This window comes from Gymnogyps californianus, chromosome 4 (genome assembly GCF_018139145.2).
Source record: "Gymnogyps californianus isolate 813 chromosome 4, ASM1813914v2, whole genome shotgun sequence".
Taxonomy (NCBI): Eukaryota; Metazoa; Chordata; class Aves; order Accipitriformes; family Cathartidae; genus Gymnogyps; species Gymnogyps californianus.
This window is the reverse complement of record NC_059474.1, coordinates 55,501,212-55,526,588: the sequence shown is the minus strand read 5'-3', so window position 1 is coordinate 55,526,588 and position 25,377 is coordinate 55,501,212. Positions and strand designations below refer to the sequence as shown.

At 40.5% G+C, this 25,377-nt stretch overlaps 1 protein-coding gene across 1 annotated transcript; it reads left to right on the top strand.

Moving 5' to 3' along the window:
* Window positions 1–3,137: 3,137 nt before the first annotated feature.
* Window positions 3,138–25,113, top strand: EIF4E (eukaryotic translation initiation factor 4E). The gene is made up of 7 exons (XM_050895385.1): window positions 3,138–3,156; window positions 12,840–12,946; window positions 15,136–15,231; window positions 17,311–17,374; window positions 19,528–19,641; window positions 22,239–22,378; window positions 24,060–25,113. The coding sequence occupies exons 1-7, from the start codon at window positions 3,139–3,141 to the stop codon at window positions 24,172–24,174; spliced, it is 654 nt and encodes a 217-aa protein (XP_050751342.1). The 5' UTR covers window position 3,138; the 3' UTR covers window positions 24,175–25,113.
* The last annotated feature ends 264 nt before the right edge of the window (window positions 25,114–25,377 follow it).

The window sequence follows — 25,377 nt, the reverse complement described above, 5'->3', positions numbered from 1 at the left end:
TTTGCATTTCCAAGGGATAACTCATCTGCTTGGGACAGGTAAGGGAACGCATACCTGTCTGAAGCATCTGGAATATTTATCTCCAATCACATGTTTCTCCCCTAAACAGTTGTTTCTCTCACCTCTTCCCAACACCTTCCTTAGATACCTGGTTCCCTTAAAACTTAGTGCTAAATAAGGTGCATCTCAATCCCTCTGTGACCTCCCTTAACTTCCTCTGTTCTCAGGAAAGTAACTTCTTATTTCCTTTCTGTCATGAGATAAGCAATACTGTCCTGACTCTGGAAAGTGATTTTAAGGGAGAGAGCTTTAAAGGTTAGATTTCTAGGGGGAATTGAAAGCATTTTAACCACTATAATTACAAACCCTCTGTTCCTCATGCTGTGCCTCCATTTCTAGGTCACCCTGAAGAGGGGATACTGCATGAATGTACAGGAATGAACTCGGTCTCGAAGCCTGAAAACACCCTGCTTGCTAATGAACTCTTTAGCAGGTAAAGCAGAATGGATGCGCGTGCAGATCCCATACCAGGCTTTCTGTGACAGGAACATTTCAGGAGGAAAATGAAATGCCTCTCTCTGGAGGCTCACAGGAATTCTGCACTGCTACAGCCTTTTCTCATGGAACCAACTTAGAGCTCAAACGTACTGTTATCCCTCTTATACTGCTGTATTTCTACTGTTCATCTGGTCAGGTGTCATTTTTGCTCATGAATAGCAGTCTAAAATATCAGCTCCGCTATACTGCTTAAAGATCTTATTTCTTAAAATAGCTCCATTTAAATTTTAGACCCTTTTTGTAAATTAGGAGTGCTGTGGCAATTCAGATATCCTTTACAGCCTTCTGATCTCCCATGGAACCATCAAAAATTTCAGCTGTGGTAGGTCTCGTTGTGTTCTTCATTTCTGCAGGGCTGCACTGCTATTTGCACACAGCAAAGCAATAGTTTTCTTCCGTAGGGGGTGGAGTAAGTTTCTCAGAACTTCTAATTCATTTAATCAAGGGCCAAGGGCTGAGGAAAATGTAGCTGCTGTAATCCCTGTAGTTGTTATGGTCAGAAATATAATTCTAACTGGTGGTGGAAAGAGACTGAGTCAGCTAAAACAGTGGAGCAAAACATCAGCAATGTCAAGTGTTAAAGCCTCTTGGTTTTAAAATAACAGCCCTTCTATCTTTGTCTTTTCCTCTCTTTGAGAGGGCTCCACCTTTCAGGTTTCTGTATTTTGAGATATTACCTTCTGAGCAAATAGGAACAGACATGATTGCTCTCCCAGAAACATAGCTTTTTAGTAAACTAGCTTTAGAGTTGTTAATGACACAAATGCTGCATGTAAGCTTGCCTCTCTTCTTTCAGACACATCCCGACCAAGGGAGGAAGACACATCTGCATGGCAGTTCGTGTGCGGGCATCACAGCAGGTAAAACCCAAAATGTTCCGTGGCCCACCAAGCGGTAGACATTTGGCTAGAGGGCAGTGTGCCCAGGTGAGCCTCTCAGTGCCTTAAACTGCCAGACAGGCTTAGGAATAGTGTCCCATTTGCTCAGGAGGGTGGGAGCTGACAGTGTCTGGAGCTGTTCTTAAGACATGCAGTGCCCATGCAGCCCTTGTACAGACATGTCCTTGGAGCCAAGTACAATTCTTGACACTCTGAATTATTGGGGAGAGTCTGTTTTCCGCCAGACAGGGAGACGTGCCTGACAGTTGTGAACTTCTGTGCCTCATTTGCCAACAACCGAAGCACTCAGCTGGTAGTGCTGTATGCCTGTGCCTGCCCAGCCTGCGCACCCTGGCTGTGTTGCACTTCCGTGCTGGGAAGAGGTCTGGCCGAGTATTGCCACCTTCTGCTCCCCGTGGTACAAGAAGGAAATGGGGGCCGATGAGCTAAGAGGGATCTGCAGCACACTTTGACCAAGTTCCTGATGTAGATGATTGGCCCAGATGTCCAGGGCTTGGCAATTTGCTGATAACGTTCAAAGCTTCAGCACCCTTAATCGTCAAACCTGCCTAATCCTTCCTCGGCTGGAAAGCACCTCTCCCTTCCCTTCTCCCACGTGCCTCAAACAAGCTCTGCTGACAGGCCTGGGAAGTCGGACGTGGTGGCTGAGGGTAGCGTGGGTTTCCATGTTTGCATCCTTTCACAAGAAAAAGGAGGTCTTAGGTGGGCTGGTCTATCTCTGCTGACAGATGCCTTCCCGCAGAGTTGGGAGAGCGAGGGGGAGAGACGGGAAGCGCCTCTCACTTTTCTCTTATCCTACGAACTCCTATTTCCCTGTGCAGGGAAGGCATCCCACCTCCGGCCTTCGTTTGCTGCTGCTCTCCCGTACCTCCCTGCAGGGAGTCAGGCCGTACCCAGCCACCGGCAGCCTCAAGCTTTGGACGCGCTGGCGTTCCCGACACCAAACTGCAGCTGCCTCCTGGCCGGCAGGTTTGAGAAGCAGCAGCTTTCTCCGTTTGCTACCTTTTTTTGCCCGGTGAGTCTAAAGCACCGGCCGTGTCTCAGTCCCGCCTGAGGACCAAGTCAATTAAATGTGGAATCGGCAAAACAGCAAGTTAAATGAAGCAAATAAAGCGCGTGATCTGAAACGCTGGACTCGTCTGCGGTGCATGACGCGTTTAAATCGGTGCTCAGATGCCGGTCGCTTTTCCCTGGGGAACAGCAGGCAGCTGAAACCGCCTCTCTCGAGCCACCCCCTGCTGCACGGACAAACTGAACGGGCCCCGGGGCCGGTGTTGGGGGGGGGGGGGGGGGGGCGGAAAGACGGGCTATAAACCGGTGCCCAAGGCGTCGGGTACCCTCCGTATGCTTGTATACGTCATATATACGGCACCCCGGGAGGGCGGTGCGTCCCCGCCGCGGCCGCCAGGGGTCCCGCCTTGCCGCTGCCCGCCTCTTCCTCCCCGCGTGACGGCGCTCGCCGGGAGGGGGAGGGGGCTCCCGGCGTGCCGCGCGCTCGGCGACTACAGCTCCCGGCAGACACCGCGCCCCGCCTGGGGCCCGGAGGCCGGCGCCTCCCCGCCCCGTTCCCAAACGGCCGCCGGGCTCACGTGACCGCCGGGCGGCCAACCGGGTTTGAACCTGGGTTTTTTATCCGCCCCTTCCCCTCCCCGCAGCGCTTCTGCGATCAGATCGATCTAAGATGGCGACGGTGGAACCGGTGAGTGTTTCATTCCCTTCTCCCGCCCGCCTCTCTCTCTCCTTCCTCACCCTCCCGCCGCCGCCGCCTCCTCCCCTTCGAGCCGCGGCTCCCCCGGCCGCGGCGGGCGAGGGGGCGGCGGGTGCCCGCCCGCCCGGCCGGGCGGGAGGCGGATGGGCGCCGGGGCGCGGGCGGCGAGGCCGGCGAGGAGCGCACGCACGCAGGGGGACGGAGCGGGGGGAGGGGGAGCGGGAGGCGCCGGCCTGCGCGGGGGGAGGGGGAGGCGGAGGCGGGCGCCTGAGGGCTGTGCCGGCACAGCCGCCCGCCACACGGGTGCGGGGGGGCGCCGGGCCGGCGGCGGCCCCGGCGGGCGGGAGAGGGGCGGGGGCAGGGCCCGGCGGGCGGGCGGGAGCGAGGCCTGTGGGCCGGCGGCGCCGGCTGCCGCCGCGGCGCCCATTGTGCCGCGCCCCGCCCGCGGCCCCCGCCGCCCGGCCCGACCCGGCCCCGCCGCCCCCGCGGCGCTGCGGCGGGGGGGGGGGGGGGGTGGGGGGGGAGGGGGGGGACGGACGCCGGGGCCGGAAGGCGCGGCGAGGAGGAGCAGCCCTGGGCGGCGGCGAGCCGGCCCGGCCGCCTGGCGGGCGGCTGCTCGGCGCATGTGGCGCGGTGGGGGTGGCCATGTTGCTTTCCGCCCGGAGAGGCCGGTGGGTTAGACTTGCCGGTCACCGAGGGGGCGGCTCTTTCTCGCCGGCCGGCGAGCGCCCTCCTGGCAGGCGGGGAGCGGTGAAGGTCTAGTTTCAAGGCAGACACGGAGCTTGCGGTGAGAGAGGCCTTGCGATTAGGAGGCGCGGGGTCGCTAGCCGGCGGTGAGGATCTGTAAGTTAGCAGATGCGCTGCTCGGGAGTTTGGCGGCTGAAACAAGAAAACACTGCGACTGGTAAGACTTGAGGCGTGTTGCAAACGAAATTGGCTTTTTCCGGTTATGTCATCTTTCTGGATCAAAATGATATTTTTATTCAAGCTTTTTTATGGTTTTCATGATAATTAAGTACTCTTTTCTTTTTCTAGATATTAAGTTATGCTTATGATGTTATGCTCTATTTTATAAACATTGTGCCAGCCTGCATTTCCATAAAGAATTGAAGCAGCTGGAAGTGATCCAAGTATAGTTGTTATTCTAATCCCACATGCTTGTGTATCATGAGGAGTGGACAGCAGAAGACTGTGTATTAGGGTTTCAAGAAAATGAGAAACTTAAGGAGAGCTAGCTTCTTGCTTCTGCTTACCAACTGTGAATAAATAGCTAGTGCGTGCTTCGGAGAGGCTTTGTAACATTTAGACAAAAAGTGTTTAAGTTTGAAAATCACTTCACTGTTTTTAAATAAAGATTAATTTTACCTTTTGTGTAAGGGACATTGATCCTCCTCTTAGGATTTTATTCCATGAACAAAAAAACCCCCACCTTTACTTACAAGGAAGAAATTGAAATTGGTCATCATTTATAAATTGCTTGACTAGCAGTTCTGAGCGGGAAGAACGTCAGTTGTTAAGACAGTGGGCTGGACCACCACCAGCACCCTTCCCATGTTCTCCAGCCACAGAGTGAAACACTTGTTTTACCATCCAAAAGCTGATCTTTCTGAGCGGAAGCCCACGTACCTGAAGATGAGAGCTTCTTGTCAGCTCAGTGTTTTGTGATGACCGCGGAGCTTAGCAGGGGTTGTGATAAATAATTTGTAATGCTGATGGCCATTGGAAATTGAAATGACTCTAAAGGCATGCGTTTGTGGCTTTCTGGGCTGTGGTGCTGGCGTAAGCCTGTCTCTGCACCATTTTCTCCATTGTTCTTGCATAAGCGTGAGGTTGCATGTTGAGCTAGATCTGGGGCCTAATTTAGCCAGAAATAAACAGTTGATGTTGCCACGCCATTTCCCAGCAAGATTGGTTTCCCAGATCCAGTTCACCATGCAGTGACAAACAGTTGTGCTGACCCAGTAGAAGTGGAAGATAGGGCAACACTCACAACAGTTTAAGTAATGCTGTTGCTGAATGTTCTGCCATAGTTGAAGTATGCAGGAAACAAATATCAGCTATGCTTGCTTATTTTCAAATTTGTTTAAATAATAAAATTTTTGTTTATTGTCCTTTTAGGTGGCTCACACTTCTCCTACCTAAGCTTAAAGTTAGACTTGCATAGTGACTGAGGTCATAGGTGCTTAATGTTTCGGAAATACTACGTGCTTTTCAATTGAACAATTTAATTGTATGTGTGGTTGGGAATTGGATTACCTCTTGATCATAGGGAAACCTTTCTGTTGCTGACCTTCAAAATCTGGACCTAGGTTTGTAGAGGTGTCATCTGTGATGCTTCCGTAGTGTGAAAATGTGTCTCAGGATATGCAAAACACAACTGAATATCTTTTTTTTTTTAAATGTAGGCTCCTACTAAAGACAGTGATGTTTCTAATACTTCCATGCTCTCAAATGTAACATACATTTTACATCTTGTTAAGAGACTGGAAGAAATGTTTGAAACTCTTTAGGAATATTGAAACTTGAGTTGAGAGTACTGTAAAGAGTCCCATGGAAGTTGCTAAGAAAAGCAAGGTTATTCTAAGTAAATATAGACCTGTTGCATGGTGGTTTACTTCTCTGCTGCAGGGAAAACTTAAGCCTCTGCAACATTGACAGGTTAAAACTCTCAGTTTTTCTTGTGCTATCCAGATCATTTCTCTTTTAAGACTATTCTAGATTAATTTGTGAGAATATGCAGAAGTGTGTCCTGTTAGAGTGTGCTCATATTGTAGCCTTTGAGGATTAAATGTGATCAGATAACACTGTGCAAAAGTCCACAAAGTCAACAACAAAACCAATAGTAACGCTTTAGTAAACAGTAGTTTATCAAAGGTGACTTTAAAATGTAGTCACACAAGCCTGTAACTTCTAGGTGCTTATAAATCATGTGGAAGTAACTTACATGTGAGTATCTGATCCCTCATCGTTCAAATTGGAAAAGAGCATCATGATTCTTTTTTTTTCTTCATGACAGTTATTGTTACACTTGCACAAATGCAATTCTTGTGAATTTAACTCTGCATTTTAACATATATGGGGGAAACTTCAGTTACATGTAATTTGAAAAATACTTGTTTAAACAGCTAATCGTTGGTAGGTAGGACTCAAAACTTTGTTTAAATGAAACAGTATTATCTCAAGGGGTTACAAACATAGTGGTGTAGGGCCTTGAAATTCTAGAAAGTTCAAAATAGCTCCTAAAATTCAAGGTAGGCTGAAAGGTATTTCTTTTGTATTATTGACAGACAGTTAGCATGTAAATTAAGTGCAGGCCATGTTCAACTTTAGAGTTACTCTTATTACTAGGTATTTCTGCTATAATATAGTCAGTGACCTGCTATGGTTGAAATCAATATAGTATTCAGCTGTAGTATTGTGAACACAGTTGCTTGCTCATTGCATTTTTATGAAATGATACAGGATAAATGTATCTTGCATGCTATTTAATAATTGAGAATGTCCTTCATAAACTTTCAAATTGTAAATTACATTTCTGAGTGAATACAAAGCTTCCTCTGAAAGGAGGAAGATGTTGGACAGCTTGTAAATTTTTTGAGATAAACATTTTTCTGAAAGCAATTTTTAAAAATTACATTTCATGCAAAGTATAAAAAGTCAAGCTTATTTCAAGGTAATGCATAAAAATAGCATATGAGACTGAGTTGTGTTTCATTTACTGATACTACCTGCAGGTGCGGAAGTATGTGGGAAATTCTGATGAGAAAATGTGACCCTTTTGGCAGCTTTGTAAAGATCGGTGTGAATTTTGAGGGAATAGAGGGGAGAATCAAATGACAGATGTTGGTAGAGAGCCTGCATTGTGAAAGAGAAATGCAGGTTTTAAAAGTGAATTAATGTGACTTTTTCCTCAAACAAATTTGTCTTTCACATTTGAAATATTCTAAAGTCAAGGTTAAACATCAGTTTAGAGACTATTTTTAACCTAGACACTTAAAGCAGTCACTCATTTCTTAAAGTCCTAAAACCTATTCCTCTTTAAAATGTTCATGTTATGAAGGTACTAAGTGTGTGATCTACAGATTTCAGTATGCTATGTAATACAAGTGTTCTGTTATCAGCCTGAAAGTAGCATTTGTCCTGGATTCTTAAATAGTGGATGTAAGGCAGAAAACTTTTAACTGTTTAAAAGTCTTTTTTTTCTGAATGTGCAGAGCAGTTGTTTAAATGAATAATCTTTTAAATAGTGCTCAGTTTTTCTCATGTTCAGTGCTGTTTGTCAAAGTAGCTCATGTACATTACATGCTTTACAATAATCAGGCATACCAGTAGGATGTCCAGTACTTTATCTTTGTGGTTGAAGACTGACCTCTTGAGCATCCATACATTATACAATTTTAGTTTAAATTCTTTTCAGAAGATTGAATGTGTCTTAATTTTTCAGCTGATGTAAAATTCTATGCTTGGTTGTACAAGTGGCTCAGTATACTCGCAGTAATTTGGAGTGCTTTTGTGTCTATTGTGTAGAAGAGTGTGGGGAGGTTAGAGGTGTTTTGTCCCTTGAGTCACCTGAACTGTTCTCCTCAGCAGTTTTGGGAAGTTTTTGTTTTCTTGTCTGAGTGCCTTAGAACTAACAGAATGTTAGATGTGGAAAGCGATCTTATCCCATGGGTAGATTTCATGTTCCGGTAGCAAAGGCAGCAGCAGAATGCAGGCTGGGGTGAGAAGTGGTAGCACAAGGGCAGCCTGCTTAGGCAGTTAGAAAAAACACAAAGATACTGAAGTATTTTGATATACCTTGTAACTTGTTTGCTAATTCTAGTCGTAAGGTTGTGAGGTAAATGCTGAAAATCTGATGGGTACTTTCAAGCGTATGTAACCGATTTTTCAGAATTCAAAAGGGCTGTAAATATTCTTTGCATCTTTTAAAACCTGAGATTGTATTTCCTAAAAAAACCAAACCAGTGTGCCCCTCTGACCCTGGAGGAAGTGTGTGACTCTTCTACTTCAGTCTTTTGTTCCTGTCCTCCTGTACATGTGTAGCACTTCTAATTTGGTGGGATGTCACTCAGTTAAAATTATGGTGCACGTTTGTGTTCTAATAGGGAATGCCTTTCTAAAAATCTGTGGTGTTCTAAGTAACAATGTATGCAGTTAGGGTAGTTACTCCATATTAGGCCTTGTTATGTCGTGCCTAGAAAATTTTTCGCTGTCCTGGTGTCTGGAAAGCTATTTAACGCTGTTTAATTGGTAACAGGTGGCTATTGGTACCTCTCTTCCAGTTGGTATTACGCATACTATGTATGATTTTTACCTCTGTATATTCATTCCTCAGAGTTGTGTATCGATTATCACTTGGTTTGTCTTCTTACAGCACATAGTACTTGCTTGTGCATGGGCTTAGATCCTTTTTTTTGTCCAGAATATTTTGAAATAAATAGCTCTTGATTTTGTGCCTTGTGAATTGTTATCGTAACTGTAGTGTGGTAGCAGTTATCTGCAAGAAGCATAAGGACCAGCAGATAGTTGACATGCTTTTTCCCTAGACATCTGATAACTGGGACATGCAGTTTTCTCATTCTGTTGGAAACCCTAAAGAAGGTGGAAACTCTCAAATTAACTTGTTTTGGTTTAATGCAAGGAAACTTTGGAAGCCTCTTCCACTAATTCTCTTAACTTTCACCAAAAATGCATAATAGTGCTAGGTTTCATCCTTTTGGGATGTAAATGTTGCGCGCTCTCGACTGGTCTTCCTAAACAACTTCCGTAGACAATTAGGTGACGTGAATGTGGTCCGGGCAGCACCTGAAAATACTCGGTGAAACCTAGTCAAGCTAGTTGTTCTCTTCAATAGACAAACCTGATTAAGCAGTTTTTACTGTAAGTGGTATTTGTTTCCTGTCCCGGTGACATGCACACCTTCCTTTGATATGTTGGTCATTATGTGCTGTGGAGAAAGAATAAATAATGCTAATTAAATCTGCAAGTGTCAGAATCCAAGTGACGTGCAGATATGCACAGTCATTAAATGCTGAGTAGGCAAATGTTTCATGGACTTCTGCACGCTGATTCCTACATCAAAAACCATGTGGGTAGTGAATAAATGTCACTTTTAATTACGTACTGTCTTGTGTATGAGGAGTGGAATTGGTCATGTGAAGCTTTCCAGTTTATCTGGTAATACTACTCTATTTTATTACATCTATTTTAAAAGCAGCAAACCCACTTAGTTTAATAGTAGATGCAAAGTCAATTTTAGGTTAAAGAGTGCATTAGTTGTGAGCAATAATAAAGTATTATGAAGGATTGTAAATTTAGTAGTCCAGAAACTGCTGGTGGAGACAGTCTGACTTTAAGTTAATAGTGTAGCAATTACAAGATTTCAAGGTATGAATTGGTAAAATGTGGACAATACAACTTTAATTTGTGTTGTACTTATAGAATCTTTTTAAAACTGCATGCTTGTGGCTTGGGGTAGAATTTCAGTAGCTGGAAAGAGGTTGGATACAAGAAATGGACTTTGAATGCCAATTAGTGAACTTACATACTTTGTATTTCACTAATAATGAAAAGTGCTTTGGTATACAAATACTTTAGCTTGGTGGTCAGAATAGTGAGATAAGGTAAGATGAAGGGAAATGGGAGCTGATATGATTAACCAGCCAAAAACGAAAATGGTCCTTTTTCTGTTTTCCTTGATGGCAGTGGGAAGTAAAGGTAGTGAAAACAAGCTGCTTTAGGCTTCTGTCTGAGACCAGCCAGAAAACTGTTTTGTGGTAGTAAGCTCTGCTTCCAACTTTACACCTTTTTCCAGGTTTATTCTGGTGTGTACAGTTGTACCTATCCTTGATGGGCAGCCTGGTGCTGAAAAATAAATCTCTTCTGGCTGGGTTAGTTTTTTAGGGGAGTGGCATAATTCTGGGTCAAGATCATAGTTGGCCGGGCCTTGGAGGTGAGTTGTCATGCACTGTTTTGGACAGGAGCTTGAAATAATGGTTAGTCTGAGTTTCATTAATGCTAGGTAGCTTTCAGAATGTCATAAGAGACTTGTTATTGTGGTGACTTAACTAATGTCTGCTGAGTCAGATGTCTTCCATTTGTCCAGAAATGGACTTTCACGTAGTTATGTGAAGGGTGACCATCACTATACTGGGCAGGTATAGAGGCACATTGCATTCTTTTAGTTGTCTGGAGGTGCTACCTTAATCTTTTCTGATGTTGTCTTGTATTAGAAGTTGTGAAATGGCATAGCCCTGCATGTGCTCAATAGTTTTGTATTGATTCTTCCAGTTTATATAGTTACAATACTTCTGGAAGACTGACCAGGGAGACTTTAGGATTAGCTCTTTGTATATTCAAAGTTATTTGCTGAGAAAACATGAATGAGATTCTCAACTGAAATTATTTTTGGAAGATACTCTGCATTTGTCAGGAGTGAGTCTATTTGATGTAAAAATCTTTAGTTTAATAGCATTTGTAAATCAATTTTAAATTAGATGTCACAACTACAGAGTATTGTGGATGAAAGCAAGCTTTATCACAAAACCTAGTGCTTAGTTTACTTCCAAAATATCAACAAGATTTTTCTTGTATGCTTACTGTATTTGCACATGTAATATTTCTAACTGTTCTAGTTAGAAGCCCCTGAAGGGGCAACACTTAAATTTTAGTTGTCTGTACTTGGCTTTTTGTAGTATAATAAAATGATAACTTGGAGGAGGAAATATTGAACTTCTTTGGTGTATTTTACAGCCTTTGTGCGTTGACCATCTTGATTTGTTCTGTGGGGTTCTTGTTTGTGATTAAAGGGAAAGATGTATATTTGTTACCATCAACTTAAAACCAAATGAGGCTAACACTAGAATTTTTATTCTAGATAGAATTTGAAGCACTTAGAAAGTTTTTTGAAGATCTGTTTAGCTTTTTATAGTATTACACTGAAGGAGATTTGACAGATTGTTCAACACTGTGCTTCTGTGGGTTTGTCAGTGATGTTCCCCATTAGGGAATCTTCAGAAAGCATTTAGTTTTATTAAGAGGCAGGAAATTGTACTACCTGCCCCTTGTACTGTGTAAATCAAGGCACTAGCCTAGCTGTCATTGCCCCTGTTAGGCCTTCGCATTTCAGTCTTTTCACTGTGAACGTGAGAGCATATGAAAGCATTCTTAAGTGTGGTGTAAATTAGCTTTTGAACTGAGATTTTTTTCTAGGTGAGCTGTTAAACTAAAGCGTACTTTATTTTTGAGCATAAAGGTGTAACTTCTCTGAAGTAAAACATAATATCATGCTTAATAATGCTAAATATATTGATAATGAAAAGAAAATCCCTATTAAGACAGATGTTTAGGTGTTATCAGAAGAGTTTGCCAGCTGGGACTGTGAAGGTTAAACAGTGTTTATGTTATCACTTCAAATCCATTCCACTTTTCAGCAGCTTTGGTGATGATAAACTGAGTAATGTGTAAGTCTGGAGTAAACTGTTCCATTAATTAGATGACCTACCATTACTTAATCCACCCATACATTGCTTTGTTCTCTTAAGACCACAAAGTTTAAATTAATTTTTAAGTATTGCTTTTGTATTGCTGCATTTAGGAATGTCTAGAGTCTTTGGGTCTGCTGTAGTCAGTATTTGTTTACGTTACTGAAGTGCTTTTTCTTTCACAGGGTCAGCTGTACAGGCATTTTTGTGTTAGCTGTAGGGAAAGAGCTATATTCCTCATTCCTTCTCTGTAATGTTCTAGCACGGATTGCAGATTAGGGAGAGATGGTGGTAACTGGTGGGGACACTTGGCCTCACAATAAAGCTTTGTCTTTCCTGGTTTGAAGGAATGACATTAGAATTTCAAACCTGACACAGTGGCTTCTCGAACTGAATGACAAGCTTGAGGGGGTTTGCATGCAAAGGGAATGTATTATTTCACTTCGGAATATATTATTTCACTTCTTTCTGTTAAAGTATATTTGACATCTCTAGCACTGTCTCTAGAGATTTGAAAAAATAATACTTAGAATCAGTCTGATCTGTGATAAATGTATAATTACATTTATTTCAGTTTGAAATTTGAGAACTGATATATGTTTAAATTCTGTTGTTTGGTGCCTGAAGCTTTGTTAGTAGTGATGTTACAAATACAAAGATAACTACTTACTGGTTTGGTTTCTAGCTGCTTGTAATAGCTGATTTCAGACTTGAGAATTGTAGGCATGTCTCCTTGTAATAACAGATTTTTCTAAATTAACAGGGCCTGTACATTTGTTTCCAATGATGCTTTGTCAGAAACTGATTAAAAAATCATTTTCCTTCTGAAATTGTTATTCTGGAAATTAATTTTTAGATGTGCATATTCTAGATAACGTAGCATATTGTGTGTTTCTGAAATAACTCTCAGACAAGTATGTTAAGTAAACCATTCTGGAAACAAATGACACAGGAAGCAAATCACTGAAGAGCAGCATGTGAATTCCTGCAGTTAGTATTTATTGTAGGACCTGTTCAGATGTTGAGGAATAAAGAGATACAGATTGTGCTTCCATGATGTGATTTGGGCCCCTAATCCAAGATGAATCAGAGGAACTCGTAGCTTCAACCTTCTTAAAGTTACTTCAAAGAACTAAATTACTTCAATAAAAATTGAGAAGGAATGTATTAATAACTCCTTTCTTCAAACAGGAAACCACTCCCAACCCTCAGCCTTCAGAAGAGGAGAAAACCGAGCCAGCACCTAGTCAGGAGGTTGCCAGCCCTGAACAGTATATTAAGCATCCACTACAAAACAGGTAAATAGTACAGATGTGTGATTGTAATTTTGCCAAAGATAGAAGAATGCCTGTGGCTTTACAGCTCTCTTGTTTACCTTAAGTTTTCTAGCAGCGTTTTGAGACTTCTCAATTTTTTGGAAGATTTTTGCTGTGAAGTTGCAGTGGAAATAGAATCTGATCCTGTTGTAATTTAGAGCCTTTTCATGTAGTAGTGTTACAGAATCTGAAAATCTTTGCAAATTTTCATCATGCAGCCATGTGATTGGAAAGAGCATGGCTTTGCTTTTGGTTGGAGGCAAGCAGAGCTTTTGTTGCTTTTGTCTGGTGTGTTTTAAGAAACTGACACCAAGATGAAGTTACTGCCAAGCAGAACTGGAAAACCTTCCATTCTGCCTTGTACTTTGGGCAATTAAGTTGCCTGTGGTAAAGGCTTCTCATTCTTATTTCTTATCAGAGTCTTACTCCTTCACATCTTACCATTTTTTCTCCTATTTGGAACTGAAAGTCGTAGAAGCTGTGTTAATCAGCCAAAGAGCTTATTAGACTTGATCATATGAGTGGTTGGTGTCTACAGTGATATTGTTTTCATTATCTGTAGGAAGCACAGCAAAAGAAACCCTGTAAAGTGCAAATGCACACATTTGTACCGATGTGTCACTAAGAGAAAAAACTGTAGGGCACTTAAATTTTCTTGTTTAACAAGAAAAACATGGAGCAGTAGTTGAAAGTATAGTTAAGAAAAGCTATGGAAAAATCAAAGCCCTCTTACTAAATTCTGTGTTCAGTATGCAAAACCAGGTATGTCTTAAAAGCTACTAGTCAGCTATAGACACAATGTGGACTTTACTGAGAAGCTTTGTACTTGAAAACCTTGACTTGAACTACCTTTCTGCAGTAAAGATGTTATAAGCTTGCAGGTTGAATTCCTTTAAATGGGCACAAAAGTTACTCCAGCAGCATACATACACTTCAAAAAGAGCAGCTAGGAAGTAATTTTCTCCAAGCAAGCTGAAGAGCTGATGTGGAGTGCTCAGTACTTAATGTTGGTAGGTAGGTGCCGCCCCAAAGTGAACCTTTTACTAAGTGGCACCTTACTCTTTTTCTAAGTTTTGAGCAAGCATGGAAAACCACTCTGTGCTGTTGTGCTATGCTGCGTACATCCCATTTTCCCTTGTTGTCTTTCAACCTCCATCCTTCCTCTTTCCTCTAAACACTTTGATTAAATTGGTGCTGACGCTCCTTTACAGGTGGTAGTGGGGCTATTACTGGAAAATAGTAAACTTCTAAAACAAGGTTTGAAATGTCAGGAAAGGTCTCAAAACAATAGACTGACACCTGGCGACTTAAAGTGCTCCGCTGTGAGAAGATAAATCTACTCTAGTGCTAACCTGGGTGATTTCAACACTACTGAAACTATCAGAATGAAAAATAAGCCTATTCTGTTAAATGCCTCATCAGGTATCCTGTTCCAGCATTTTCAACGATGCTCTTTAGATCCAGAAAGAGCATCTTTGTTTGAAAGGTTTGATTTATAATACGTGTTGATATTTGTACTTAGCAGAGATGATGACGAAAACTGGGTGGTAAAATTTTCATTTAGTCTTTATATATGCAGATTTAAAAACTTGAAACAGTTAAAGTTGGTGTTTGGGTTTTTTTAAGATTGTTGCCATTAGTAAGCTTAACGCAGCTTCCCTTTTAAAATTTATGCTCTCCTAGTATGTGAGTGCCTGGGAAACTTTCATGTCATGTATAGTTTTGGAGTGATATAATTAGCTTTTGTAACCTTTACAAGGAAATTACTGGAAAGGGAGCTGTGCTCCTAGTTTGAATAGTTGGTCTTGTTTTAGACCGTAATCAGTTATTTGCAGTAGGGGATTGCATTTTAGCAGTGGCAGCAAGGAGAAACATCTGAGGCTTAGAGGTTTAGAGTCTTAGAAATGTTCCAAAACTATTTAAAATATTTACCTAAATGGATTGATCAAGTCTGCCATGATTCTTGTAATGGAAACACAAATATTGTTGATCTGCAAAGAGCTGTATTTGAGAACTGAGTTTCTCATGGAGCTTATTGATGAAAACTGACTTCCATGCTGATAATATCTTAAGGTTTGCAATTAGTTTGGATATAACAATACAAATAATTAATTATATTTTTAATATACTTTAATTTCTAGATGCTATTATTTTATCTTGTTTTCCTTTAGATGGGCACTCTGGTTTTTTAAAAATGACAAGAGCAAAACTTGGCAAGCAAATCTTCGTCTTATCTCAAAGTTTGATACTGTTGAAGATTTTTGGGCGTAAGTAAAGATTTTTCAATCTGCATAATAATCCTGACGTGTTGGCAAAGGTTATGCCAAAGTCAAAAAGCATAAAGTACTCCATTAACTGCAACTTTTTGGGTGTAATCTGAAATGTTTGCAAAATTGAGGGTGAGGTCTACCCCATTCTTCAGAATGTGGTAGAATGTGACCTTTGAAGAAAATGTGATTGGAGAAGTTCTTCATACTTTAAATGCACATTGTCCTGCGTTAACACTGCAACACTGCTTATATTCATATGTACATAACATACATGTAGAAAACTGTATTGGTGCAGTAGCTATCTCATAGTAATGTGACTTTGTAAATTCTTGTAGACAACTGATTGTCACTTCCTCAGCCCCAAATTTTGCTAGTTGATTAAATTCTCAGACAGCTGGCTCACTTCAGATGTTCAAGAGTGCCTGAATCTGGAGCATAGTACTTGGGAAATTGATGCAGATTAATGGCATCCTTGAACCTCATTCAGGGTTACATTCTAACCTCATTAGAGGTTACGGAAGAAACTACCTTCATTCTAAATTGAAGGTCTGTGAAAGCAGTTAGGCTGAAAGAGCAATAACAAAGCCTTTGAAGGTCGGCCTGTGCTTTCCAAACACTTGCTTCAGTCAAATTCAGGTGGCTTGCTTGGAAGATTTTGCCCGCCATAATGATGAAATATGGAGAAAATGCAAGTGGCATGAAATTGAGGGTGGAAAAAATGCATTATATATTTGATCTTTCTTAGTGTTTCATGCTACGTTGAGTGGTAGGGTTCTTAAGGTTTTTGTTGCATACCTTCTTTTGGATGTGATCAGTAAGGGAGAGATGGTGTCTTAGTGGAATAATGAGACCCATCCATAACCCATTAGCACCAACAGGGAAGAAATAAAGATACTGAAAATGTTGAACAAGTATTTATCAGTGCAGTTGTCAGAGGGAGGGAATAGGATTCTGTGCTTGTAACTAGCTTTCCCATTCCTGCTATGGGAGTGACTAATGGTTGAGTGAACAGTAGTTTGCAGTCTTGGGGTATGTGATGGGCGGCTAAATTGTTTGAAGCTCACTATTAAAGTTGGTTAAGGGTAAGTTTTCGAGCTCCTATAACCAAGGTAGTCTGGGTAATTAAAAGTGCTTAATCTAGATGTCTGCAGTGAAGGTATAAAATCAGTCACAAGCAGTTGAGAAGTTATGCCTTCATTGTGGTCAGAGTGGGAAATAGGTATGTTGTTCTGGGGCGAAAAGATTAAGGTAAACTTAAAGGAGGGAAGCTGGTAAATCTGTAACTGGCTTTGTAAATTCCTATGCCTGATTTCTAGTTGTTAGAACATCACAGTAATTCATTTCCTTTTCGGTGCTGGACCATGCCTGAATGTTAGTTAGTCCTGGACTACAGGTTACTATGAGATGTGCAGGCCTTTTTCTGAAGTCTGACCTTAACAGTGCAGGAAAAAAAAGCATTTATCTTCTTGCTAGAGGAGGAGACAGTATGTACTCCTTTGACTTTTTTTTGCGCTGAATTGCATAGTTGTAAATTTAATTTGGAGTATATATTTTATGTTTTATTGTTTGTCATCTGTTCTTGCCTTTTGAGTCCGTATTTCAGTTTGAATTATCAGGCCTACAGCCTTCATCCCTAGAGTATTGTATTAAATAGCAAAGTTGAAAATTTCTCCTAAAATCTCTCTCTGCAGAGAGTAGCCTTAGAAATATAAACGTTATCCTTATTCCACATGTTATATGTACAGAATACACATGCACACAGAACTTGTTGCCATGAAAGTTCAGTGAGTTATGTTTCTAATAACTTTGTTAGAACTAGGTTTAAAAGAAGCATTGGTGTAGGAACCCAGCAAGTGTTCATAAAGCAGTTTCCATTCTGCTTCTTTAAGCCCAGAACATCTTAAAGCTAATGCTTTTATACTGCTGAAAAATACTTAAGAAATAGGGTTGCTTCTGAAATAACTTTAATGCTTTTTAATTTTTGTATTTTGTTTGGTCATATGTCTTAAATTCTTCAAGAATTTGGTACCTTAAAATAATGCTTAGTTTTTAATCCTGCTTTTTTCCCTCCAACAGTTTATACAACCATATTCAGCTCTCTAGTAATTTAATGCCTGGTTGTGACTACTCGCTCTTTAAGGTATGCTTGCTAACCTTTTTTCTTTAGTTATGGATGTTGATGGATGATTTCCTGTCTAAGCAAGACACCGTCCAAATATTTCACTTCAGATATTTAGGAACATGGTTGGGAATGTCCTAAAGGTGTTACTTTTTTTTAGGAAGTCCCAAACACATGCCCTCTGAAAATCAGGCTGTCACTAGTTCTGAAAATGCAAGTACTTGCTTTAACACACTTCACAGACAGTATGTTTTAATCTGTTACTATGTTTGTCTTCATTCTATGTTTGAGATGTTTGTGCAAATAATTAAGTCTCAATAATTTTTATACTATGAAAGATTTTCCAGCGCTGTCATTTGGTGTGATATGAAGTGAGTTAAAATGTCCAAGTTCTGTGGGAGGCTGCAATGTTCTCTGGTATTCTTTGAGCACTACTAGCCAGGCGCACAATGTTCTTGTAATTAATTTTTACACCACCAGTTAAATGCAATATTACTTATGTATGAAATAGAAAATTGTACCCAACATTGACACTTAAAGCATGCTGAGGAAGTGTTCAAACTAGCGAACAGGAAATGCTGATGAGAAAGTGTACGTGAAATCTTGCCTCAGCTGGAGTGGAGATCTGAACTGGAGCTCTAAATTAAATCCTAACCTCTCCGAAGTGCTTCTAACATACAGCTTCCTTTCTGGATTCAGATATCTAAATACTCCCCTAAGTACTGGTGCCTGGTTTCTCCTTTGCTTATAAAACATAGCTACTGGCTGGGACTCCTCAGTAGACTGTGTACATAGCTTGTAAACCCCAGCAGCTTTAGGTAGTGAAAGGTGGTGATGCTTGGGTTTGGTAAGGTAACAATATTTTAGGTGACTGAGAAACCTTACTAGTAAATTTTAAGAAGCTGTAGGTCCTTCAGAGGTTAGGATATCTATGGATCATGCTTGTCTTTTTTGCATGAATCCTAAATTTGTGTTTTCAGTATGTGTATCTATTCTGTGTTTGCTTATCATCAATCAGCAATAATTTATTTAAATGCATGGAATAGGTGCAGAATTGGCCACTATTGCAGGCTTCTGAGCAATCTCTTGCTGTTGTCCTTCAATCGTGACCTCGTAAGAGTGCCTCTTAAAGGTGATGAAGTAGTTTGAGCTCTGCAGCTGCCAGTGGGGTGTTAAATTTAAGTGAGCTGACACCACTCCATCCTGCATGTTGAACACTTAATTAGTTTTCAGCCAAAGTTCTGTAGTGTGACTCTCTTAATAGACAGTTCTTAACCAAATTTCTCTGTCTAGACAGTTACCTGCTTTTTTAATGACTGACTTTTCTGAAGTGCAGCGTAGCTGGTGGATATGGGAGTGGCAGCTGGCTGCTTTGCTGGATCAGGACATCCAGAGTCGTTTAATTCAGTGCAGGGCCCTTGGTAAAGCATGAATCAGAATGCAACTTCCTTCTAAATGGTGTGTTGATTTTTGTGGCCCTGACAATTAAAACCCTCTTATTCCCACCCTGTGTGTGCAGGAAGTCACTGAGATAGACTGCCAAGGGTGTCTGTTTCAGTGAAGTAATCTTTATGCACAAGCGAAACGCTTGGCCAATGTGGCACTGAGTCCAAGACTTAAAATAAGGACTCCAGAATGTAGCTGCTAATTTTATCTGGTTTCGTAGGGGGCAAAGCGGATGGTTGACTTTGCCTGTTCCCACAGGTTTTTTTATGTAGTGTTCTGTAGCCAAGACTTTTGCCTGGGCTGTGATTCTTCTGTAGAAATAAAAATTCAGTAGAGAAAGTGCACTTGTTAAGCTGTTTGGGAACTTTGGTGTTGGTATGAGACAGTATTTCTGGACAAGTATGTATCTTAAAATATACATTTTTTTCTTAAGTTGCTATTTCAGTTATCACTGGCCTTTTGGTTATTCTTTAGGAAAAATACAGATCAAGTCTTCACTATGAGGGTGGTGAGGCATGGCACTGGAACAGGTTGCCCAGAGAGGTTGTGGATGCCCCATCCCTGGAACTGTTGCAGGCCAGGTTGGATGGGGCTTTGAGCAACCTGGTCTAGTGGAAGGTGTCCTTGCCCATGGCGGGGGGGTTGGAACTAGATGATCTTTAAGGTCCCTTCCAACCCAAGCCGTGGTTCTGTGAAGTCTTGATTTAACTTCTGGCCGTTCTTTGCAGGATGGGATTGAACCCATGTGGGAAGATGAAAAAAACAAGCGAGGAGGACGATGGCTAATCACACTAAACAAACAGCAGAGACGAAGTGACCTTGATCGCTTCTGGCTAGAGACAGTAAGCACTATGGCCTTACAAGTTGCAACTGAAGAATATTGCATTTGTATTTAATATTTTAACTGGTTTCTTCTTTTCTCTGTGCCACACTAGACTTCTAACTTCCTGGCAGCACAGTGTACTGTAAGTTTTTATTGACAGGCTGTATTTGAAACATGATTTTTCAATAGCGCTCAATGTAGTTGTATTCTGTGGAATACTTTTTTATAATGGGCAGCAACAGAGATAATTCTACAGGACAGAGTAACCTTTTCCTGTGGAATGTACAGAATAGCTGTTGAGCTACTGGGAAGATAATACTTTGTCTTGAAAGTGACTCCCAAATTTAACTGCTTAAATGTAACAATTTGTTTTACAAATACTCTTACAAGTGAATAGTTTTCAGGTTTTGGCCTTGCTGAAACAAGGGAGTTTCAGATTTACTTTTGTTCTTTCTGTACTTATCTTAATGCTAGGATAGGCAAGTAATAGCACAATCTTTCTGTATGTACACTATAAAAATGCTTTTTTTCATTGCTGTTATCTCTTTGGAATAGATTTTTTTGAATGGTAAATGTACTTCTAGAGATCATGTGGGTTGCAGTAAATGTGTTGTAAAAAAGGATATAACTGTACTGTCTAAGAACTGACTCAGAATAGCCTAAAACGGTCTCCTGTGATCTGGGTTTTAGGGGCATGGATTGCAGACAGTACAATGCAAAGCAATCTTATCAAATCTCTGATCTTTTTTTTCCTGCTTGTGTGAGAGGCAAGAAGTATTGCACCCCTTCGAAAGGGAGAAATGGCCTTCAGGATCAAAGCAGAGGTGTCCAAAATACCAGAGCTATTAGGATGTTTCTAGTCACTGTAGTAGTGATTTGAAGAAAGGATTGTGAGCATTATACTACTAGGCAATACAACCGCACATGAGTAAATGAATGTCTTGCTGTGTGCATTTGGCCTTTCCACCTAAATGCCTTCTGATTCTTAATAGCTATTACGTATGGATTGGAAACCTGTAGATAGTCTATGTAGACTTAAGGCTAGAGGGCTCTGCTTTTTGCTTAGCAGCAAGCAATGGCCCAGAGCCCAAATACCCAGGTGACTGGGATATGTGCTCTAAAACAACCCTGTCACTTCTAATTCCATGAATTATTTGTAACCAACTTTCTCCAACAAAAATCAAAGCTTCTTCCTTTATCACTCCCCTTTGGAACAAATTTTTGTTATAATGATCTTTACCATTCTTAACTGTAAACTAAACTTCATTTGAGAAGACTCTTTTCCCCTGTTGTGCAGCATTCATGAAGAATGTACTTGACTGTAGTGTTTATTGAGCATGGTAGTCATCTTTGCTTGTACACGTACTAAGACTGTTGATCATTATTTTGAATGTTTGTGTGTGGTTTAAACTTAAACATTTGTGGCTTTCATTACTCAGTGAATGTGTGCAGCTTGCAATTGGGTGTAATATTTAAAGTATGCGTAGTTATACCTGATTTATTCAGTAGCACATTTTGGCTTTTTTGTATTTCTTTGAAGCCAGCCCTTGCAGCTTTCATGGGTACTGAAAGACCTGCTTTGTTCAAAAAGTTGCAAGTGTGTTGAATTTCCAAATGTTACAAGTGATTCTGGAAAACAAATATAATGGCAGTGTATTTAAGGTACTGTGTAAGTGAAGTAAACAAGCATCTGTTTGGAGATTAATACTTCAGTGTGCAGAAGGATTTTTAATTCAGCATGGACTAGATGAATCTCTTAACTACAAGAAAGTCTCAGTTTTGAATATCTGAAAATTCCTTGTTTTACAAGTTGCAAGTTGAAGATTTTAAACATCCCGTTCACAGTTAGCGTGTTGTACAGGGATGTGACCTAACTCAGTCTGATGTTCCTGAAGGATACCACCTTTGCCAATTGGAAGCTTCACCATTAGAAATCTGTGGGGGAAGAATCTTGTGTTACTTGTACACTTGTATTGTTGCACTTGTATTACACGCTGTTCAGGATGACTGATTCCCACTTCAGAGTCTGTGGAAACACTGAAGCTTCCTGAGTGTGTTGATAGGAAGTAACACTTCATTAGATAGCACTTTCCATCTAAGTTGCAGTCTGATTTGCCTCTGAATTGATACACTTCAGAATTGAAGTTGGACCTTACATAACTGACAAATTGCCTGAATAGTTCTTTACAGGTTCTTCCTAGATAATGAACGTAAACACGTAAAATTTCAGATTTGTCTACCTGTGTTAAACGTACTTTAGAAAGAAGAATAAATTCCTTTAATTCTTACCTGGTTTGGGCTTGGGAGGATGGGATAGGAGGCAACGCTACGTAAATGATCAACTGTGTCAGAGCTTGCAACTGCTGGGACAGGAGGAGAGATGGAAAACTCAAAATAGGAGGAAGATACCCTACTACAACTGAGTTTACGTTCACTTGTAACATTTGGAACTTCAAGAAGATACTTCAGTAAACAGAAAATGATTGCTGTATGGCAAGTGGCTATAAGCAGTAAAATGTAGTATTCCTCAGTCCTTTGTGTACACTGAGTGTTTGCCTATGGAGCAGGATTCTGACTTTGAACTGCCACTTTTAATGGTTAATCTTTGTTTTGTAGCTGCTGTGCCTTATTGGGGAGTCGTTTGATGACTACAGTGATGATGTATGTGGTGCTGTTGTTAATGTTAGAACTAAGGGTGATAAAATAGCAATATGGACAACTGAATGTGAAAACAGGGATGCTGTTACGCATATAGGGTAAGTAATGTGATTGGTGTCTTGAATATGTGAAGTGTAACATTTAAAGCCAGCTAACTTGATAGAGAATGCACTTCAGGCAAATGTAGCCTGTGCAGAGCTGTATCCTAAGTTTAAGTAACTCAGTGCCAAATTATTTGTGTTATTGTGTAGTTTTTTGTATGGGCTTATGTTAGCAACTTCTTTGTACTGCTGCGCTACCTTCGCTGTAGTTTAGAAGTAACGAAGAATTGAACACAAATCTTGGCAGAAGTTTTTATTTTCACAATGAGGTGTTGTAATTAATACCTGTAGATAGTGTAGATTGTTGCAGCATGCCAGTTTGTAAAGCTAAAGCTAGTGGATTCCTTATGCTGTAGTATTGATGCTTCAAAATTGCTTGCTGTTAAATTCAGTCATTGTAGGCCACTTAACCTATGCAAACCAATGAAAATATTTATCTTCCTAGCTTAGCACATCTGTCTTAAGCCAAACTTTAACTGTCAGGCATAGTAGCTTGCTAATGTTTTTCACTTATTGGGTGGCTCTCTTGACACGTTCCTCATTTGGGCCTTTAAGAATCTGGTGGGGTCCACCTTATACTAACAATTTTATTGTACAGTCATGTTCAGACTTGAAAGGTAAGTGTTTAACAATAAACAGAACTGTGGTACACGTCTTCTGCTAGTAGAGAATAACCTTACATCAAACCTAGTAGGCATCAGAGAACATTTTTAGAATGGTATTAACCATTAACTATGGAGCTAAGATGACTCCATTAGAGAACTGTAAAAAAGTTAAGATTTTGCAAATTGACCGACACAATGACTAAGGTAAGTTATGTTGACTACCTGCTGTCATGTTGCCATAATTCCAAAGAGAATACATCAAGCTTTTATTTAACAGTTAAAATTGGGGAAGCTATGGTCCTGTAAACTGCTCCATTATGATTAGGGTAAGTTAAAAAAACAAATTTATGTAGTTTTGTTACAGGCTTGTTCTGTGGTTCAGTCAGAGCTTGCAGCCTAGTGCCATTAGTGGCTTGCATCTCACTTTATGCTAAGGAACGCAGTGTGTGTGTAAGGCAGGTACCGCTGCTTCTTTCTCAAGGCATAAGATCCAAGCTGATTTTTCTTAAAGTTCCTGTTGGCTAGCTGCCCATGACCGGTATCATAATGAATTGGGGGGATGGGGATCTGCTTTCTATCAGTAGTTAAAGAAAAGACAGCGAGTCTGTGCAACTGAGATGTGTGTGGTGATAAAAACTGACTGTTCAAGGGAATTGCTGTTTTATTGGGTTCAGGTGATGTTATCTCAGTAGTTCTGGAATTGTGGACCATGACTTCTTCATAGCTGTTTTTTTCTATATGTGGGAATATAGCTTGCTGATATTAATGATATCCACATGAATGCAGTAGAACCCCTGTGTTCTACATTTATGTTGGCCTGTTAATTATTTTTTGGCAAGAGCTTGTCCTATTTTATATGGTAAGTCATTGTTCATACAGAACTATGAGCTGATTTTTAGATGCAATAAACTAAAAAAATCCTGTTTCAAGTCCTTTATTCGTACCTGAGAAATTGTTTCTAAATAGGCAACTATTTTTCGTGAAGGTGTCAGCAGATCTTAAAAGCAGGTGTGCTGTTACTAATTCCTTCCTAAGGGCTTTGCTTAAACTGTTGTTCTGTTTCTTTTCTCCAGGAGAGTATACAAGGAAAGATTAGGACTTCCTCCAAAGATAGTGATTGGTTATCAGTCCCATGCAGACACAGCTACTAAGAGCGGCTCCACCACTAAAAATAGGTTTGTTGTTTAAGAAGACACCTTCTGAGTATTCTTTCATAGGAGACTGCGTCAAGCAATCGAGATTTGGGAGCTGAACCAAAGCCTCTTCAAAAGCAGAGTGGACTACATTTAAATTTGATTTCCATCTAAGTGTTGCTAAGATTTGTGAGAAGTCTCATTCGCCTTTGTCTTGTACTTCTGTGTTCAATTTTTCTATTTTGGCTGAAGTAACCATTACCAATCAGAATTTTAGTACACTTCACCCCCTGAATCCATAAATGTTTTCCTGGCCCACTCTGTAATAGGTTGGTAGAAACATTACTATTACGAAAAAAAAATTGTTTATCCACAGTATTCAGAAAAGAAGTTGCATTTCTGTACCTGCAGGAAATTACTCTGTTTTACATTTGCATTGTATGCAGTAACATTTTGCTGGTTTGGAAAAGAGTATGGTGCATACAGTTTTCTAGCAATTTTTTTATACAGCATCATCTTTGCTGTAACCTATGCTGATGGCTGCTAGATTAATTTATTTGTTTTCCCTATTTGATAACATTAGTGATATTTTGATTTCAGTTGTTTTTGCTCATGTAACATTTGGTGAAGAATCTGGGAATATGACAAAGGTGGAATAAACATTAATTTTGTGCATTCTTTGGTAATTTTTTGGTTTTTTTGTAACATCAAAGCTTTGCTGCAAACTTATGCATTTCAGTCAAATCAGTGATCTGTTTGTGTGATTTCCTAAACATAATTGTGGATTTTTTTAATGTAACACCATAATTTACATTCCTTACTAGAAATAGTATGTCTGTTTTTGTATCTTATGCTGTATTTTAACACTTTGTATTACTTAGGTTATTTTGCTTTGGTTAAAATGGCTCAAGTAGAAAAGCGGTCCCATTCATATTAAGACAGTGTACAAAACTGTAAATAAAATGTGTACAGTGAATTGTCTTTTAGACAACTAGATTTGTCCTTTTATTTCTCCATCTATACAGCAAGTATTTGTACCTCTTGTGACAAGGCAGTCTCTACTGTGGCTTCTATTGTAGTGTCTTCCAAGAAAGATAAAGTCTGGAGCTATAGTCTGTTGAAACTTTTAATAAATCTATTAGATAGCACCCTAAATCAAAGTGAAATTATATTGATGTGGCTACTGTTTTTTCTTAGTGGTTGGTCTAATTAATCATGGTTTGCATTATTTCTCTTAACTTTGGTTTATGCCAACCAA

Bases quoted from the DNA above. Each gene is read 5' to 3' on its own strand.
- EIF4E (XM_050895385.1), top strand. The intron at 15,232-17,310 runs GTAAGTAAAGAT...TCCCTCCAACAG, and splicing joins ACTGTTGAAGATTTTTGGGC to TTTATACAACCATATTCAGC. The intron at 17,375-19,527 runs GTATGCTTGCTA...CGTTCTTTGCAG, and splicing joins GTGACTACTCGCTCTTTAAG to GATGGGATTGAACCCATGTG.